Genomic DNA, 20,159 nt, shown 5'->3' on the forward strand with positions numbered 1-20,159 from the left:
AATTCTATTAGTGTCCCTGACTAAGGCTACAACTAAAAGACCAGGGACATCTAAAACCACAAAGAAATCTCTCGACAAAGAAGAGAAACAAGCACAAAACGCACGCAAGCAACAAGGTTTTTTTTTTTGAAGACGCAAACGGTCGATCCCCGTGATGCGATTAGAAAAAAGAATTTGCCCCGTTTACAAGAAAAACCGATACAATACCCAGCTTATTCTAGGAAAGCCGAACGAAAAACCCAGACAAAGAGCAAACACAGTACGAAACCGAAGAAACAAGCCGCTACCGCAAAGACAGGTTGGTACAATGAGGCAATATTAACTTGAGATAACAAGCACTGAAACAACCAGAATGTCAGCCAGCTAACAGGATGTACATAACAAAACCACGGCAGAATAGATACCGATGGACAAGCTGTACAAAGAATAACATCCGAAACATACAACATCTCAACACCACGACGACAACCAAGCACGCCCACCAGAAGTTGCATGAGACGGGCACAATCTCAATCTGACTATAGACAGTACATAACATCAACTGGCGATAACCAGCTACCATTTTAGAAACCCAAGGAGATGCTTAATGTACACTACAAAAATTTCTGGTAAGATCATCTCCTAGCTGAGTTCCCATGCCTTTGGCTGCGGAAGTAGCTGAGAAGAGCTTGCGCCTGCAACAAATTCAAATTCTTAGCATAAATCGTTTACAAGTATGTTTTTTTTCTAGTTGTAAGAAATATGATGAGGGAAGCGCGCCATACCTTTTCTCTTGCTCGCGGCGTTCCTGACTGTGACAGTGCAACTAAAGGGGGCACAGCACCCTCTTGAAGAACTATGCTGCAGAATCTGTTGCTGTTTGTGCAAAGCTGAAGCAATGCCGCGGCAGCATTTTCCTTCCCTCTTGCTGAACCCAGTTCAACAACTTCAACAAGGGATGGAATGCCGCGTGCCTGCCCAATTGCAGTCCTCCCTTCTGGTATGGTAGCAAGATTTGCCAAGACAGCAACAGCTTTGTCAACCATTCCAGCAGCAGGGTCCATAAGATCAACTAGGTGCCTCACAGCATCAGCTTGCACAATACGACCCTTGTTCTCATGGAGTATGGATAAGTTAAACAATGCAGTAGCTGCATCTTTCTTTCCTCGTGGGGTCCCGTTTCCCAGCAAGTCTACAAGAGGCTTGACGGCACCAGATCGTCCAATTCTCACTTTGTTTTCTTCAATAACTGAGAGACTGAATAAAGTAGCTGCGGAATTCTCTTTAGCTTCAGGGTTCCCTGTTTCAAGGACGTGGATGAGAGGTTCAACAGCATCAGCATTTGCAATGGCAATCTTATTGTTATCATTGATTGACAAATTGAGGAGGGCTGTCACTGCATTTTCTTGGATTTTGGCATCTGGTGAATGAAGAAGACCAACCAGCATGTTTATAGCCCCACAATTTGCAATGACAATCCTGTTTTCCATGTTGTGCTTAGCAAGAAGGCGAATCTCTGATGTTGCTGATCTCTGGCCTTCGATGGAATCGCTCCTCAAATCCTCGATTAGCCTACGAACCTGATTCTCAATGGCAGAAAGATCACTCCGAGAATCCATGGATGAGGAAGATATTCTGGGAAATCCTCTGTCAGATGATTGCCGCCTAACAAATTGCCCTCTCATGCGGACATCACCCAATCTTGGTAGGATTAAATTTTCCCTTTGAGGAGCAGAAGAGGCTGCAGGCCCACCATCTGCAACCTCTCCAGATGCATCGCTACTGTAATTTGTCCTATCACTTGGGACTCTCATCACCCCATTGTTGACGTCACATTCCCCATCAAGTTGGCCGCTATTGGGAAGACTACCATTCATTGATGAACTGCCTACATGGTCACGTGAATCCATGTTCACGTCAGATGCTTGAAATGTGTCCTCTGTTGATTGTTCTGAAGTTTGTAGGTGAGAACCAGCTTGTCTTTCTACCAAACTATCTCTTGCTTCAGAACTTGCAAGAGATAACCTTGCAATATCTGCGGAGCCATTTGTGTATTCTGAAGATTGATTAGTGGAGGTCTCATGACCAGGGCGATTCACAGATGCATCAAAGTTCTGATGGACCACACTGGGGGGAGAAGCTCTATTCAAGCTTCTCATATATATTTCAGTTTCTGGGGACCCAGGAATATTATTACCCCTAGCTACACTAGGATGTAGAGGGCTGTTGCCTGTGGCGCTCAAATCTTGAGTGGAGGAGGCTGCTGAAGGAAAGTTCAGCTTCAAGGATTTCACAGGATCAGGTAGCTTAATGTCATTCAACTCGCACCAGTTAGCTATCAAAGCTTTCACGGTGTAGTTAGGGATTAAATTGGAGTGACTAAGCCTTTGCCGTGTCTTTGGGCAGATAGTAAAACCCTCATCAAGCCACAACTTGATATAAACCCGCTCATAGGTCTGACCAGATGCTACAATAACAGGATCAGACATCAGCTCCAGGGAAAGTGGGCAACAAAAATCACCAGGAACGGACACCGGGTAGTTGCTAAGCAATTTTGTTTCTCTGAGAAGGCGCTCATGCATATAATTGACCATTGGGATCATCTGCTCAACTAGATCCAGTTCTTCACGGTTTTCACTGCGTATTGCCCTTGCTTTGAGATTCTCAAGGGAAACAGCTTCCATGTATAATTCAAGGTTAGTTGAGAGGCTCAATGCAACCGATACTTTCAACAGATTCTCATGACTTTGTGTCCCCATAGTTAGCTCTATTGCAACCTCTTTCACCAAATCAAACATGTGCTCATAATTTATATCTTGGAGTTTCTACAAGAAATCCAAGATCACAGATGAGAAACATGAGCTGGATGCAGAAGAGACATCAATGCAACAAATAGTAATAATAAATTACTCCATCTAGTTCTTAGAAAACTTGCGTTTTAGATAGGATTTCAGATAGCAAGGTGAGGTTAACTAGGGTTTACTGACCATATTAAGTCATTGTTTAGGAGTAATAACATATTACAGCAAAGTTGAGAAGCCCAGTTCTTTGGGGGGCTTCACTAGGAAGCTGCCTCCCCCCCCACAAGCTTCCTGGAGAAGCCGACCCCTAAATTTTGTTAAGCTTCCAAACTAAGCCTAACCAAATTTGGTGGGCGGCTTCTCAAGGAAGCTGGGGGAGGGCAGCTTCTCAGAGAAGCTGGTCCTAGAAGCCAAAAAGAACGCGCAGCTAGTCTGTTTGGTAGAAGCCCATTTCTCCCAGTCAGCAAGTGTTGGGTTCGATTGCTTGTGCTTGCGATTATTAAATTTAACCTTTTTTGCTGCACAAGCAAAACCTTTCATATAGGTGAAGAGCCAGCTTTCAGAATGGAGGTGAGCAGTTCAAGCCTTAATTGCATGCATGATTCACATCAATACTGGGGGCAAAACAAGCCAAGTACCTCTTTAAGGGTGTGTTTGGTTCTTGTCCAAAGTTAGCCCTACCAAAATTTTGGCAACCTATATTATTTTGGTCCTTGTTTGGTTGATGGCCAATAATTTGGTTGCCAAAGGAATCTTGCCAACCTGTTCACACCTTCCTTCACAAATCTTGCCAACTTTTTGGCCAACCATGGGCCAACAAATTCTTGACCAAATATTTGGCTAGCCAATTGTTGGCAAAAATTGGCATGGCATGCATGGGCAAGAACCAAATAAGCCCTAAATCCCTCAACGCCAAGTTTTCATGCACATAGTTATGTTTTTATGAACTGGAGAGAGTAAAGAATAACTATACTATGTAAAGGTTTGGGTGGATTTTACATTACCTCAATACAGATGCAGGCGCAACCAGTTAGAGAAGGTAACAGAGAATTAGCAAGCTGGCACAGCTGAAGGGAGCATCCCTGAATATCTGAGATCACCGATTCAATTTGCCAAACCTGTTTAAGTTAATTCAACCATACTGAATCAGAAGGGAATCATTGGAAGAGCAGCATTAGCTACATGACTTTTATGGCATTCAACAAGCTGCAACGTAAAGAGGTATATTTTCTGATAGACAAAAAAGGTGAAGTGTGATATTCGAATAAAATAACTCCGCGACACCAGTAACAATCAGAACTGACTTAAATCAGCTCAAAAAGCTAAAAAGCCTCCAACTATTTGCATTACTTCGATATTAAATAGATATCTAGTAGCAAAAAGAACAAGTGCTATGCCAGAAACATAAAATTAAACAATCATTAGACCAATGAAACCAATAAGACATGATAACACATTAACACCAGAAGAGTCAGAACACAGGTCACAGAAAAAACAACTTGCGCAAGTTCCTCCATAAAAGGTCAGCATATGGCTTCAGTACAGTTCCCTCATTTTCCTTTTATTTATTTTGGGTATATACGCTATCTCACTTAAGCAACACTGCTTACTAAGAATCACGGCATGAACTTGTAAAATGACAAATACTGCTGGGGATCCTTTTGTTATTTTGGGTTTGTACATTATGTCACTTGAATAATGCTGTTTATTGACATGAGCTGGTAAAAGTGTCAAATACTGCTGGGAAACCTTTTCAGTGAAGTTTAGCTAACATATTTGCTTCGATATTTACCAAGGACCAAGACCAATGCCCCACCCATTAAAGGTTATTTTACACAAGAACTAGAAGTTTATTCACTATAAGAAATAACCTATCACAGTCTAAAAAGTGGGCAACTCGCGACTCAAAACAAAAAATGCTTGAACTAATTAAGTGTGTATTTTTATGGTTCGGCCTGGATAAGTGTCTAAAGAACAGGGATAGAACACTCGCCCTCATCTTGCTACAGAACCTAATACTCCATCCTTCCCATTTTATAGGTCGTGTTAGCTCAAATCCAAATACCAAGGAGTAGTTGCATTCTCTGGAAAGTAGGCAGACTAGTTACTGACTGCAATGATAACTCATTGCACGCATGCCATTACTGTCCTGGCTGAATGTGTTGTAGATGATTTTGCGGCACCTATCCCCGCGCGGGCGTGAGCGTAAACAGCGCTGCATGCAACATGCAAAAGCTGTGCCCATGCAAAGCCGCTCTTAATGGGAGAGAAAGTAATTAATGAAAGGAGGAAATTATGGTAGCCTTAACGGTTCCTGTGAAACCCGAAGAGTTTTTTCAGTCAATGAGTTGATTAGGTTAAGACGACATGTAAATCAGGAAAAAAATTAAAACCTAAAACGACCTGTAAAATGGGGAGGGAGTACTTGTCATGGTAGCAAAGCTCTAAGCTTAGTTGAACTATTCAATTACAAGAGTTATATGACAGCACTCCATATAGATGACTGACTTGATACAAAAACCGGATCACAACACAATTCATGACTGAACGATAACACTATTTCCTAGTTCAATTGAGACTATTCTAGTTAAAGAAACATATCCAATAGGCCTGATCCTGTGCCTAACGCCCTACATGAATGTGGACACATGAGGCTGCAATCCTGCAGGATCCACACCATAACACATGTACTGTTCCAACAGCTACAAAAAAAAATCAATAATCAAGTCCCCTGAGTTGAATACTACAGCGTCAATCAGATTTTGCACTGCTACAATTTTTAATTAATGGAACCCTGTGGGTATATTATTTGTCAATGCAAATAGCAGTCAGCAAATAAGAAAATTAAATGGTGAAACTCGAACAACACAGAACATTGGTCACTAGGAAATAAATGATGAAGCCACCTTCTACACAATAAGGCCACTAATTGCATTGCATCTCTAAAAACAAGCATGTATTTGCGCCAACTATCTTATTTATGAAAGCATAACATATGAAAAGACAGCGCGAGCAAGTGAAATGTGCGTACAAAATATATTTTGCTGGTCGTTTGTTGCCAGTTCCCAATAAGCCCTGATGCTTCATTGATAGCAGTGTCAAGATCCCTTAACACCTCATTGAGTTGCTCGTCAGGAGACTTGCATATTTCCTCTATGAGAGGGCTCACAATGCTTGAGATATCACATACATTTTGGCAGTACTTCTGAATAGGTTTGGGTCTTGCGGTAGAGCCATCAGAAGTTAAGACGCTAAGATGTGAGATACTGTTGAGCAAAGTACTCGGGGAGAAATTCTCCATCAACCCTGTGAAAAGATCCATATGTTTAGGAGTAAAATTAGATGAATTTGTAACACATGAATACCAAAATACATCCATATATGTTGGTGAATACGCAGCAGCTGAGTGTGGTGCATTAGAACTTCTCATAGACACAAAATATCATGCACATAATTATGAGTTCTGATCCTAAGTATCTGATTAGGTAGGGTAAAAAGTAAAAACAAGAAACATAAGCTGTGCATTGATCTCTTTTCATCTGCACTTTGATCTCTCTGTTTAATTCACTCTGTCTGCATATCTGATATCCCGATTGGGAAGTCAATTAAATGTGCTTTGGTGTAATATATGACAATTAGATGTAGACGGAGTACAATCATCAAGCAATGGTGAGCAAAGTGGCACGTGTGAGCAATATGTGGCGCATAATCTGATGTGATTAGGTAAGCGTGAGTTGTCGTGCAGTGTGTTACATGAGTCAGCCCTAGTCTTCGTGTCAGTGTGAGCAATAGTGCAGCGCATAATCTGGCGTAACTAGGTAAGTGTGAGTTGTCGTGTGGTGCGTTACGTGGGTCAGCCCTAGTCTGCGTCTCTGTGCTGATCATGCTTGATTGTAAGAACATTAATATCTAATAATAAAGCTTGCCAAAATATCATCCAGTATGCAGCAGTTAGGGACTAAGAGCAACCCTAGCAGCTGCCCTATCCGAATCCCAAAATTCAGCCGCTCCCCAAATCCCTTCCGGAATCCTCAAAACTCGGCCGCCAGCTCGGGGCTCCCCATCCCCCAACAACTACAACAGGTAGCTCCATCCCGTCAAGGTATGATCTCCCTTCACCTTCCCCTTCCCTCTCTCTGGCTCGCGCTCCCGCTGCCGCCGGACTAGAGGCAGCTACACCGCTACACGGACCATACCGCCGCCGCTCGACGAGGGACGAGAAGGGGAAGAACAGGAGGAGGTAGAGAGGGGGAGGTCGGGCGCGGCGGCATACCGGATCTGGACGGGGCGGCGATGGCACCCGGAAGGCGAAGTGGATCCGGCGCCCCGCGTCGAGGGGAGCCCGCAGTCGGCGGTATACGCGGCAGCGGAGGCTGACGGAGTCGGCGGTTGAGGAAGGCCGCGGCTGCTGATGCGGCAGCGGCGGCTGACGGAGGCGGCGGTTGAGGACGGCGGTTGATACGACGGAAGCGGCTGTTGGAGGCGGAGACGACGGCGGTTGAGAGAGGTGTCGGGGCGGCGGTAGAGGAGGCAGCGCCGGAGCTGGTCGAGGCGGCAGGCGACGGCGGTCGTGCGGGTAGGTTGAGAAGAAGCAAGAGAAATGGAGATTCTGAGAAAAAACAGATGGGTTGTGCGGGACCGGGATTCGGTGAGAGTCACCTGACTTTGGCTTGGCCTACATGTCAGCCTGTCAAAGTCGGGTGACTTGGTCACCGGTTTCTTATTTCTTAAGTAAGTACTCGGTCAAAAAGAATATTTTCCCGTTCCTCCCAAAACGAAGTATTTTGGCATCGTTCAATGCCGCATCTCACCGATACTTTGCACTGCACTTGCAACTGCTTAAAAACCTTCTATAATCAAATAAATCTGATAAGTGAAATTCCTTTTTTTACTGGAAGGCCTAATAGATCTCGTTCCGTATAGCAAGTGTGACAAACTCATATCTCTCTCGCGGTGGCGGCGCCGCCATCGGTTGGTGCAATGTCGTGGACAAATCTTGTGCTACTTTACTCGTCATTGTTGAGGATGATGGTGGAATGTCGTCATGATGGGCTCGCGGAGATCTAAGCCATCTGTTTGGGCGCATACGCGATCATTTGAGCAATGGTGCACCAGCATCATCATTGTTCATGGCAATCGGAAGAAGGCCATCACATTGCTAGTCGTGCTCGTCGCTTGGGAGCTAGAGTTTTCAGCAATGTGGCAACCACGCAATCGATTATTATGGACAAAATCAAAGCAGAGATAACAAACTGGGTAATTGCGGACCCTCGTCGTTTGGGTAATGTCTGGAGATTAGGTTCTTTTGATTGTGGCGGCTATGTAAATAGCCAAACTTTTGTAAAACTTCCTCTTAATTAATGAGATGAGGCAGCCTAAATTTTTTTAAAACATTGTCATGAGCATGACGCCATGGGTTGTGTGCATCTTGTTATGCAGAGGCCGAATGCGAACTTCCTTGATGTATATTCTTGATGTGACTTTTAAATTCAATAAAAGCTGTCTTTATCGGGGGGAATGAGCATGACGCCATGGAGCTCTTTGACGAGATGATGGCGGTCGGGGCGGACCCATGTTAAGGCCCATGGGGGGCAATGCCCCCACTTAAATATTTTGGTCCAGTAGCATATGGCCCATATTACAAGTAAATGTCTCCACTCAGCCCATGCATATGCCCTTGCCTCCTCTGAAATGTTTTTATGCGTCCGCCCATGCATGCATGGAGTCATCAACGGGCAGTCTGTTCAAGTGTGGCAGTGTGAACTATAGCCTGACGCACACATGTATTACGTGCTGGTAAGGGCGAAGTGTTTTCTACCGGCTCCGACATCTACCGCCGGCACCACGCAGCTAGCCACACGTTGCCAAGTGGCACCCAACCGGGCCCACGTGTTTTTTGGATTCATATGCCAATGAAATATACCACACATATATCCTATACCAATGAAATATAACACATATATCATATACCAATGAAATATACCACTTATACAGTGGTATACCATATATCAATGAAATATATGGCGAACTTTAACTGAAAAATGGCAGAGTAAAACTAACAATGGTTTCTATTTTTAGATCTAAAACCGACTCTTTTTTTTACAACATTATCATTTTACATCGATGTCTGACAGAGCATAATGACTGCTAAAATATGCATGACAATAATTAATGTGAACACGAATCACCGACAAGGTCGCAGACAACAAAAATGCTTTGCACAAATAAATTTACTTTTGTGATACTACATGAAAAACCCGGCTTCAGAGACCTCGGCCAAACAGTTGTGAAAGCACGGTGTTACTGAAAAGTTGTTCCGGCATATCATCCTCTTCTCAAGCGAGTGCATCAACCAGACAGACAAGCTATAAGCCTGTTCTTCGCAGTCTTGGCAGCGAAAGATGTCAGCCAGAAGGCCAGCAGTCAATCTTAGACTGATATGCTGCATCCATCGACACACTTGATCTCCTTTGGAGAACTCTCCCTTCAAGATGTTCTTGGAATATTGAGCACCCAGAGGTTCAGATTTAGTCCATCATATCACTGGACTGGGGGACTAATTGTCTAATTTGCTGTTCATTGGCAACTGGCTTACTACTCTTCAGTACTTCGTCAATAGTCTTATTGATTATGCTGTCTCTAGCCTGGTATGTGTTGAAACAAAGATTTCAGGATTTAATTGAATAGAGAGTATAGGGCATTGCAATCAACAAGAAAAGAAAGTTAAGCGACCTTTATACCGATGGCCAGCGCTGTTCTGACATCTGCCACTTGACCTAACCTCAGTGAGCTTCCCTTGTTGTCCTTGAGGCACAATATGGGAACCTCCCTTGTACTTGCCAGGGTTGGTATGTGTTTTGTTAGCCATTTGGGATTGCAATCAGCAGCTATGAGGACAGCCTACAGTGGCATAAAACACAATGTCAAATAGTTGTCAGTAGCATATGGGTATTGCGGATATGAACATATCCACATGTAAAACTTGTTTTTCGACCTTGACTACGCTTGACAGCAAAATGTCCCTAACTGATTGTTGAACATGCAGAACTGAGTTAATTTAACTTTTAGTTGAGCAGCTGGCAGAAAAAACATCTACACTTTGCACCTGACAGCATTTATTTGATCCATGATTCGATAATAAGGCCTGACATTGCCATATGTAACCATGACTAAACTGTATTCGAAATTGAAGAATATTTGACCAGAATAAGGTATAAGGCACTTGTGTCTTATTTTGTACTAAAAGAAACAGAGGGAGATGGTGCAATTATCCAAAATACATTGTTTGTTTCGAGAATGGAGACATTACATCCCTAGCATTAGGGTTGCAAGTGGGAGCCCACTTAAGTCCCACTTCTAGTTCATTTGGAATTTGCTAGTTCAAAATCTTGACTCAAAATTTGAACTAAAATTGAAGAATTGCACTAGAAGTGGGACTTAAGTGGGCTCCCACTTGCAACCCTACCTAGCATGAGCACTAGAGAAAATACATAATGGAACTCCAGGTCCACAAGAAGGTTGTCTCTAAAGGAAGATCAATAGCAAGTTAAGAAATAAACATAACCTGAAGTGGCACCAACGGAGCTCTCCGCAAAGCTTTGCCAGTCAGTGCTTCAATAGAACAGCCAGAATGAGAAGCAGCAGCAGCAGGCATTCGCTCAAGAACCCTTGTCACATCATTGACTCCAATGGAAAATTGTTGCTACAAAGGAAAAAAGAATCACAAGTGCAAAAGTACATCGAATATTCTGTATTCTGAATTTGCTCCTGGTAACGGAATTATTTTATCTACAGAAAACAACAGAAACTTGGTGAAACTAGGCAAGTGTAATAATACCTTCATCCATATCTTTTCTGGCAAACCTCCCCTTGAAGCCTTTGCAACCTCCACGCTCCTAGAGAATAGCACCTTTTGTCAATATACCAGAATCAAGCAACGCGAAAAAAAAGTTGAGAAACAACAGTTACCTACTTACCTTGTAAGCTTCAACAATAGGTCATCAAGAGCATCTCCTCCAATGTAATCTGAAGATGGTCTGCTCAGAAGAAAAATACCAAGTGATCAGTGGCTTGAGTTTTTTCTTTACAATGACTTCAACAAGAACAGAAACAAATCATAGCTAACATTACTAAAAACACAATCTGGCAAAGAGCGTACGCTTGCTCAGCATCTTTCAACGACTTTATTGGCCTTTGAGGCTTACTCTTCTTCTTGCCCATCAGCACGGGCGGAGGACCCAGTAGGGCAAGGTAGGGCGCCCGCCTACCTTGATTTTTGCCTCAGTTACGAATTGGGGAAGATTATGAAACGGGGATCTAAAGGGCGGAATCCGTTCGTGGGGTGATGGGAGGAGAAACGGTCGGGAGCGAGAGAATCGAAGGGGAGATAAACCTGCGGTGGAGGCGCTCGAGCGAGGAGGAAGACGAGCTAGGGGGCTCGGGCGCTCGGCAGCGGGATGAGTGGCGGCGCTCGCGCGAGGAGGAAGAATGATCCACGGAGCGAGGGGACTGTGGGGCTCGTCAAGGAGATGGGGAAAGGGGGTATAGCTTTTATTTTTCTTTTAGGGGAGGAGAGGGGTACAGGTGCCCATCGGGCCAGTGCGGCCCGGCACCGGCCGGTATAAGTTTAAACAAGCATGGTCCTCAAAACCATCACGTTAGCCGCTAGGATTACACACTGATATCGGTCTACATTTTTTTACTAAAAAACCACCGAATTACACTAAGTATCCGGTTCCAAGCAAATATCCCAAAACTGACAAGGCGGGCCCACGGGTCAGGCTGACATGGCGTGCCAACGTGGCAACTCTCTCTTCTTCCTCCCTCTCTATTCCCATCTAGAAGCTGCAGCCAGCCATCTTCTTGCTACCCGATCCAGGAGCTGCTGCAGGCCGAGCTCGCTGCCATGGCCACGGAGAGCAGCGCGGTGAGCAGGGGCGTGCGGCGGGCCGCGGAGAGCAACGAGAGGAGCAGGGGCGCGCGGTAGGCAGCAGCGAGCGGCCGCGAGCACGATGGGTCGGGGCGCGCGTGACGAACAGCAGGGCGCGGCGAGCAGCAGGCCCGGTGGGTTGCGGCGCGAGCGGCGAGCAAGGGCGCGACGCAGCGGGGGAGCAGCAGAGCAGTGCGAGCACCGGAGCCTCTTGGAGCGCGAGCGGAGCAGCGCGTGGGCGAGCAGAGCAGCAGCGCGGGCGAGCATGCGGCGTGCGGGCGTACAGCGGCCCGAGCTGCGGAGCTGCAGCGCGCAGCCGAACGCGGGGAGCAGGGGAGGAGGTGCTATAGAGGCGGGGCTACACGGAGATGCTCATGGCCGGAACGCTCGGGCGAGGGAGGAGGCCACTCGAGCTCGGCATCCTCGCCGGATAAGGAGCAGTTATGGCTGGGTGGTGAGCAAGGAAAGACATGCTCGGGCCGACAGAGGGCTATACATGTCAGAAAGAGGCTTAAACGCTAGGGAGCGAGTGGTTACGTTAATCCAGTGATTTTTTGCAACTAAAACGAAAACTAGTACGTATGTGAAACCCTAACCCCTAATGTGGTGGTTTTCTGTAATTTACTCTCTTTTTTTTAGAGGATGAGAGGGGGTATAGGGTTTAGGGTTTAGGTGGCCATCAGGTCGGTCTGGCCCGGCACCGGCCGGTTTAAGGTTAAACGGGCCTGGCCCGATCGCACCACGGTGAAGCCCAACTCCTCCAGGCCCAGGCACGGCACCGTATAGCTGGGCCAACTACCCAAGGAGTAAATGTTAATAACACGATCACTAATAATGTTTAAGAATACATGGTAAAAAAAATGACAAACTCGTGTTAGATACTTAGATGTCGTAAGCCTTGCATCAAGTTAAGACAAATTATTAAATCGTTGTTAGATGTACATTTGTTTGGTCCTTTAGAATTTGTATTTGCGTCTCTGTATAAAATAAACATGCAAAATTCCATCTAATTTAACTCTGAATCGTTAGAGGCAGCGATGGCGATGACTTGCATTTTTTACGGGGTCTGAGAAAAACGTTGTAGGAGGCAGTGATGACGGGTCAATTGTCGCTCGCTGGCCAATCTTCGACGGCGACGCCCGTGTGAGGTGGTGTGTGTAGCGTTCCAACGTAACTTTGCGCAGTCGACGACGATATAGCCTGCAAAGACTGGTTCTTCAAGAGACGCAACTTCTGCACTCTTAGTTATTTTGGATATCTACTGTTGATGTCCATGTATGATTGGTCATTGATGTCTTAATTGTCGTACCTTTACTCGTATTTCTTGCTTAATGAAAGTTGGTAGGAAAATTACATTAATTAATGACAATAGATATGATAGCCATGCCCACGTGGTGTGTATTATTGTTTTATGAGTTCTGATTTTGACAGACTCACATACTATGTTTCAGATTCTGTATTTATTTCTCATAAGATATCATATCTCTCGAAATATGAAGAAGGTCGTCGTTTATTAGCTAAACATCTACTTGATATTTTTAGGTCGCTAAGTATGGAGATATTTTTGGAAGCAAAATATAACTATAGTTTCACCCTTATAAAGATTTGAGTTATTGATCGTCTGCTCACCCCACCGAAGAACTGTTTGCAAATTATTATAATTGTCATATATTCTATGTTATAGATATTTCTATTACATCTTCAGATTATGGTTGACATATAATATGATGAAAATTAATATTTAACATAAATATCACTAGATGATATATCATAAGATGTACCAACCAAAAAAATGCATCCTAAAAAAGTCCGAAAGAACCAATTTTATTGAAATATATTTTGCAAATCTAAAAAAATATTAAATGTGATATCTATATTAACTCTGTTAGGATAAGAATTCGTGTTATCTAAATTTTTTTTCTGTCCTCCGCCAATGAGTGTACAAGAATAATCCGTGATGGGATAACTCAAAGAATGCAGAAATCGGGGATTCGGGGGAGAGAAGAGGCGCGGCGCGACGCCTGTGGAAGAGGGGCATGGGACTGCAGGAGGGATTACTGGGGGCAGGTTCGGGCAGCGGCGGGGGGCCAGCGGCGGCAGACTAGTGGGCGGCGCTGCGGGCGGCGGCGGTGGTCGAGTAGTCGCACGAGACGAACACGAGAGAGAGTATTCTGAATTGGACCCTTAAATCTATTGGGCCAAATGTTAGGTCCCAGAACATGGGCCGTTTCTTCGGTACCGGGGCTTTTGCAATCTGCAATAAGTCAGTCGTTCGTTTACAAATGAGCAGCCTTTTTCTTTCTTTTTGTAACTAACGACCGTCGAGTCATCGAAGCGATTACTGAATAGTGAATACGCATATTTTTGCTCAAAAAAGCTGAATATATACACATACTGTAACCAGCTGGACCAAATTACGTACATACGAGATACGACAACGGCAACAAACTCTTTATTAAATTTGGCTCGCCATGCTACGTACAGTACATATACGTACTATTTGCTCCAAAACACCTGCGTGCATACATGCATCAACAATGACACTACCTTAATTTACTTTTACAGCAACCAACAATCATCGACTAATCATCAGAGGTAGCACTGGTAGAGCTTGATGTCCATCTGCAGCCGGAAATAGAAGAACCCCTCAGTAGCATCCGTCCGCAGCGTGGCCACCCCGAGTGCCATGAAGAAGTCCCCCGTGCCACCAACAACAGATATATCCCTCGTCTTCTGGTCCATGAGATCGGCGCCCATGAGGTTCAGCGTGCCCCGGCACCCAGTCGAATTAAACACCAGCGACATGGCGAACCACGCGTTGAACTTGGCCTTCCCGTTGTAGAAGTAGAACCCCTGCGCCCGCGCCGCCACGTCCTCGGCAACGACCGGCAGCGCCTTGCTTTCGGTCACCGGGTCGTCGAACACCACCAGCATGCCGAAGTAGGTCGCGTTGCTCATCGCCGTCGGCAGAGTCGCCGCCGACGATGTCGCGTTCGCCGTCTCGTTGCTGGGCACGGCCTCGTAGAGGATGTCGTGGTAGTAGAGCGTCATCTTCTTGCACGGCTCGTCTTCGGAGTCGCTGGAGACCAGCCGCCTTTTGTTCCGGCCTGCGGCGTGGGCGTCGGCGCCGATGGCGGACGATAAGGCGAGGAGCAGGAGGAAGAACGTCGCCAGAATGATGGTCTTGGAGGAAGATGACATGATCAGGCCTTGCATTGTTTGTTAATTGATTTTGCTGCCGATCAGTGCAGCTAATAAGCTTAAGCAGCTGGCTAGCCAAAGAGTACGTTGAGCTGCCTGAGCTTGTGTGGAGAGCTCGATGAGTCGTGCATGCTATTTATAGAGACTTGGAGAAGGGAATAATAATGGGATTGGTTCAGTAGTGAAGGGGATCCAGTGAAAAGGGGCCCGGGTATGTATCGAGTGAAACGGAAGGTAGCAAAAGCTAAGGGCACGTAGCGGTCAGAAGTTCAGAATACACGTTGGCATGGTAGGTATCATTTCGTCATTCCAGGTTTCCATCGTCATCCTGTGGGAAAACTTTGTGGAAAATATTATGTCTTGGTGCCATCTCGGCGTCACCTTGAGGCTAAACGACGGCGAATATAGCATTGATTTTGCCTTTTCGTGGGTACATTCTGAAAACTTTCCCCTGAAGATTGATCCTGCGCATTTGGCTAGATGCGCTTTGATTTGCCTTTTCGATGAGTATATGCTAAACTTTAGAGTAGCTTACCTGACAAAAGTCGAGATTAACCGTGCATTAATTTAGTATGCCACATGTCCACAAAAGCTACAGGCAAAAGCTATATATGGTTTGTAAAACTACGTTTTCAAGATAATAGTTTAATTAATGATACCGACCTGCTCGTCTGTAAGTTCAGTGTACCCAGCTAAGGTTCACTTTTAAAAAGAAAAAAACATTCTTGCAACACTCATTTTGAGAAGATGCGTTTTACTTGGGTTTTGTCGCGTACTTAGGGTCGTGTACGTGGACAGCTCGGCTACCGGCTGCCGGCAAACTCGGTTTTGAGACTTTGAGGAAATTAAGATTATGTCAGTCTAATCTCTATGATTAAAGGGTGACTCGTAAAGGACAAAGTCTAGCTACAGCACATATGGCAACATTTGCGGAAATATTATGCTAACCTCTGCGATTAAACCAGTAAGTACTATATTGGGGTGCCGTCCCGTGTGCATTTTCTTTACGTAGAATAGCTCGGCTGGCGCCCGGAAGTCAGCTACCTTTGCAAGCGCGCTTCATATTCGCCAAGTCAAATCATATGTTACCGTCAAATGAAAGATTCCCCAAAATACAATCCCCACTTGTTTCACGGTCTTTCGGAAACATGAAAAGTCATGCAAGATGCAATTCCTATTCTTTTCTGCAGAACTTAGTTCTTAACGGCCATATCTTTTATGCAGAACCCATTTTAGCCGTTAGTTCTGCCCATTTTTGTCAGTTTGTGATGGCCATCAACAGAGACTCTCGTTATAATCGAGATTCCATTTAGGACAACGCTTCTTTAATTTTTCGACGTTTGCTTGTGTCCGCTAAATAATCGAGGCATAAGCTGTTTTTTCTTTTGAAGAACTGGACGATCGATCCCCGTCATTCGATTAGAAGAAGGAAACTGTACAAGGGGTGTCAAGGAGACATCCGGGAAAGGAAAGAGGGGGAGGAAAAAAAGGTAAAAAAGGAAAAACGGGGGCGCTAACGTCTAATCTCCCGTATTGAAAGAACACACTCTAGCACGGTTAGTGATATCTTCCCAGACGAGGAAGGCAACCTCCAAAGCCGGGAGAGCCGTAGAACGGAAGATTCTTCTATCTCTTTCTTTCCAGATGCCCCACCAACAGTAGATAAGGCGCCCGCTAGTCACCCGCTTGTCCTTCTTCGGATGGCCGTGTAGGGTGTTATCCCAGAACCCGTGGAGAGCCGCGAGTGAAGAGTCTGCCGTGGCCACCCGCGGGGGCAGGGTGTTGTCATGGCTCCAGGATCGAATAAGTTCCCAAACTTGCTGCGTGTAGCAGCAATCCTTGCAAAGATGTGACATAATCTCCGGGTGTGTCCTACATAGCTGACAGATCGGGTTGCACGAAGGGCGAGGTTGTCCGCCGTAAGAATCTTCCCATGAGCGAGCGTCCAGGCGAAGAATTTGCATTTAGGTTCGGTGTCCGCCCGCTAAACTTTGCTGGTCTCGAAGGGCGGGGAAGATCCAAGGAATTGGGCACGATAGGCAGAGGCGGCGGAGTAGTTCCCGGAAGCGGTCAAACGCCAAGAGATGGAATCGTCCTCGTTGGACATGGTGATCCCCTGGACGCATCCCCATAGCTCAATAAATTCTGTCAGCTGGGCGTGGGTCTGGATGCGGAGGAGGGAGCGGATCCAAAAGCCGTGGGAGAGCTCCTTTTGGACCGTGCAATTTTTGCGCGAGGCAATGGTAAACAAAGAAGGCCAGCGTTCAACCTGCCATCGGGCAGCCAAGCGTCGTGCCAGAAGAGGCATTTCGCCCCATTGCCAAGATGGATCTTGGTGGAAGCGCGGAAGAGGGCCCGGTCCTCAGGACTGCAGGGCAGAGGGAGGCCGAGCCAGGGTCTGTCTGGCTCAGTCCAGGAGAACCAAAGCCACCATAATCTGAGCGCCCTGCCAAAGCGCTCCAGGTCCGGGGCACCGAGCCCGCCCAGAGCCCGTGGGCGACACACCGTGCTCCAATTAACAAGGGGAAGCGAGGAGGGTTCCTGGTTAGGCAGACGGCGGTGCATCCATAGGCATAAGCTGTTGGGTACTACTACAAAGATTCGCGGCGGCGAGTTCCATGGTTTCCACTTGCATCCATCCAATGGCATGCGCCATCGAGTATACCAACATTAGTTTTTATTGGCACGTCACTATAATAGGCGGCCAATCTTTTTTCTTAAGAAAGGTATAGGGTGTCGACCCCACGATCATGCATCACATCAACTTCCAATTCCCCGGAACAGTATTGACATAACCTCCTCCCGCCGATCTCCGGCGGCGAGTCCACCTCCTTCGGCCGATCCCCGGCGGTGAGTCCCCCTACTCCTGCCGATCCCCGGCGGAGAGTTCTCTTTGTTCTCGTGAAAGCTACGAGCAAGTTACCCATCTAGGGTTTTGTCTTTGGGGCGTTCTGCACAACGCCACAACCTAGTTTCTCCTCTACCGGTTTCATATCGGTTTCAACTCCCGTCCAGGCTTCTTCTTCGTAAGATCCAGGTCATCTCTTGTCCGTGTGCTGGCCAGTGGCCACCAAGTGTTCGGTTTTCTTTTTCTTAGGTCTCTCTGTTGTGCTGCTTGTCATGAAACTTATAAGCTGGAATTGTCGTGGATTGGCGAGCCCGAAGGCTATTCGTGCTATTCTGGATGTGCAAAAGTAGTGGAGTCCATATGTCTTTTTCTTGTCTGAAACTCATCTGGATGAAGCTAAGGCAAAGAAATTGTTGAAGAAAATTGGCATGGAAGAGATGGCTATACACGAGAGCGACGGCTCAAGCGGGGGTCTGTTGCTCTGCTGGAAACAAGGTGTAAGTATTCAGGTCCAGGAAGTACATCAAAACTTCATTGATGCGGTGGTGCATAGTCCGGGCGATCCGGACTGGCAGCTCACGGGACTGTACGGTGAATCTGATTGGGCACATCGTCAACAAACTTGGGCTTATATAAGGGACTTGCATGGCCGGTCACAACTCCCTTGGGTGATGTTTGGTGATTTCAATGAAATTTGGTACAATTCGGAGAAGGACAAGGGAAACCCCAGACCTGCATACATGATGGATGCTTTTTGCCATTGCTTGTCAGAGTGGGCTTTCAAGGCGACTGTTTTACCTGGCGCAGAGGCCGTCTACGTGAGCGACTTGATCGTGCGGTGTGCAATGCAGCCTGGTCAGAAATCTTTGTTAATGTTGTAGTCATTAATTCTGAACAAATTAAATCGGATCACCGGCCAGTTGTCTTGAAGACAGAAGATGGTGAAGCTGTTAGTTTGGCCCGTGTTCCGGGTTCAAAATTTTTTGAAGCACGCTGGCTCAAGGAGGAGATAGTGGATGAAATTATACGTTGTGCTTGGGATCGGGCTGCTCTCGCGCCTTCGTTCGCTGAGCGGACCAACTCGGTGCATACTGACCTTCATGCCTGGGATCGTTCAGTTTTGAAAACCCCTCAAAAACGTATCAAACAGCTAAAACGTGAGCTCGAAGACGTACGTGCAGGACCATTTCAGACGAGTCTATTTTTCGCCAGAAGGAGCTACAGGTGCTAATTGAGAATATGCTTGAAAAGGATGAAATTTACTGGTTCCAACGTGGACGAACTGATTGGCTCAAACATGGTGATCGAAATACAAACTTCTTTCACCATGCTGCAACTGCACGTAAGAAACGAAACCAGATTAGGCGACTTTTAGATGATAATGGGAATTGGAAGGAAGGAAATGATGATTTGGGCCAACTAATTTCTGGGTACTTTTCAAAGTTTTTTACTGCTGAGGTGACTTCTCCTGATGAGGCTATGTTACAGAAGGTGCCATGTAAAGTCTCCCTGGCCATGAATGATATGCTTATGCAACCTTATACTGAGGATGAAGTCAGGAAGGCTGTTTTCACTATCGGTGATTTCAAAGCTCCCGGCCCAGATGGGTTACATGCAGTTTTTTATAAAAGGTTCTGGTCTATGCTTGGAGATGACCTAACTTGTGGAGTTCTTGCAGCAATGAATTCCCGTACTATTCCCGCGGGATGGAACTCTACGACCATTGTTATGATTCCCAAGATTGATAACCCTGAGAAGGTAACTCAGTTTCGGCCCATAAGTCTTTGTAATGTGATTTACAAAGTTATTTCCAAGCTTTTAGCTGCACGACTAAAGACTATATTACCAGATATTATTAGTCCTACACAGAGTGCATTCATGCCAGGCCGTATTATTACGGATAATATTCTTGTTGCTTACGAGACCATTCATATGATGAAGAGGAAGAAGGCGGGCAAGCATGGTATTTGTGCGATCAAATTGGATATGCACAAAGCGTATGATCGTGTGGAATGGATCTTTCTTCGTGCAATTCTGCTAAAGCTTGGCTTCACACAAGAGTGGGTTGACATGATCATGGCGTGTGTGTCTTCAGTAACTTATCGTGTTCGCTTCAATTCGTTTGAGACTGAAGAATTCACACCTACTCGAGGGTTGCGGCAAGGGGATCCCCTCTTCCCCTATCTATTTCTTCTCTGTGCAGAAGGTCTTACAAGTTTAGTTCATCATGCGGAAGGGCAAGGCGAATTGTTGGGCATTAAGGTCTGTCGTGATGCTCCAGTAATTTCTAACTTATTGTTGGATGATGACTCGTTAATGTTTATTCGAGCTGATGCTCATAATGCCCACTGTTTGAGGAGTATTCTGGACAGCTATTGTTCTGCATCTGGACAAATGATAA

General features: G+C 45.8%; 3 protein-coding genes across 4 annotated transcripts; all 3 read right to left on the bottom strand.

The window, feature by feature from the left end:
- Nucleotides 1-308: 308 nt before the first annotated feature.
- On the bottom strand, nucleotides 309-7,408 carry LOC100824267 (U-box domain-containing protein 4). 2 transcript variants are annotated; one of them, XM_010236697.3, is made up of 5 exons: nucleotides 7,054-7,408; nucleotides 5,812-6,086; nucleotides 3,785-3,898; nucleotides 765-2,804; nucleotides 309-674 (listed from the first exon to the last, which is right to left on the bottom strand). In XM_010236697.3, exons 2-5 carry the CDS (start codon nucleotides 6,079-6,081, stop codon nucleotides 615-617), a joined length of 2,484 nt encoding a protein of 827 aa, XP_010234999.1. In that variant the 5' UTR covers nucleotides 6,082-6,086; nucleotides 7,054-7,408; the 3' UTR covers nucleotides 309-614. The 2 variants fall into 2 exon arrangements, with proteins under 2 accessions (XP_010234999.1, XP_003562601.2); XM_003562553.4 differs by lacking the exon at nucleotides 7,054-7,408 and having other exon boundaries at nucleotides 5,812-6,117.
- Nucleotides 7,409-8,815: 1,407 nt separating this feature from the next.
- Nucleotides 8,816-11,339, bottom strand: LOC100824571. The gene is made up of 6 exons (XM_003562554.3): nucleotides 10,939-11,339; nucleotides 10,757-10,816; nucleotides 10,618-10,675; nucleotides 10,345-10,482; nucleotides 9,513-9,680; nucleotides 8,816-9,424 (listed from the first exon to the last, which is right to left on the bottom strand). The coding sequence occupies exons 1-6, from the start codon at nucleotides 10,998-11,000 to the stop codon at nucleotides 9,308-9,310; spliced, it is 603 nt and encodes a 200-aa protein (XP_003562602.1). The 5' UTR covers nucleotides 11,001-11,339; the 3' UTR covers nucleotides 8,816-9,307.
- Nucleotides 11,340-14,139: 2,800 nt separating this feature from the next.
- LOC100824883 (dirigent protein 5) lies at nucleotides 14,140-15,030 on the bottom strand. Its single transcript, XM_003562555.4, has one exon. It carries the CDS (start codon nucleotides 14,923-14,925, stop codon nucleotides 14,299-14,301), a length of 627 nt encoding a protein of 208 aa, XP_003562603.1. The 5' UTR covers nucleotides 14,926-15,030; the 3' UTR covers nucleotides 14,140-14,298.
- Nucleotides 15,031-20,159: the final 5,129 nt, after the last annotated feature.

Source organism: Brachypodium distachyon, chromosome 1 (assembly GCF_000005505.3).
Source record: "Brachypodium distachyon strain Bd21 chromosome 1, Brachypodium_distachyon_v3.0, whole genome shotgun sequence".
Taxonomy (NCBI): Eukaryota; Viridiplantae; Streptophyta; class Magnoliopsida; order Poales; family Poaceae; genus Brachypodium; species Brachypodium distachyon.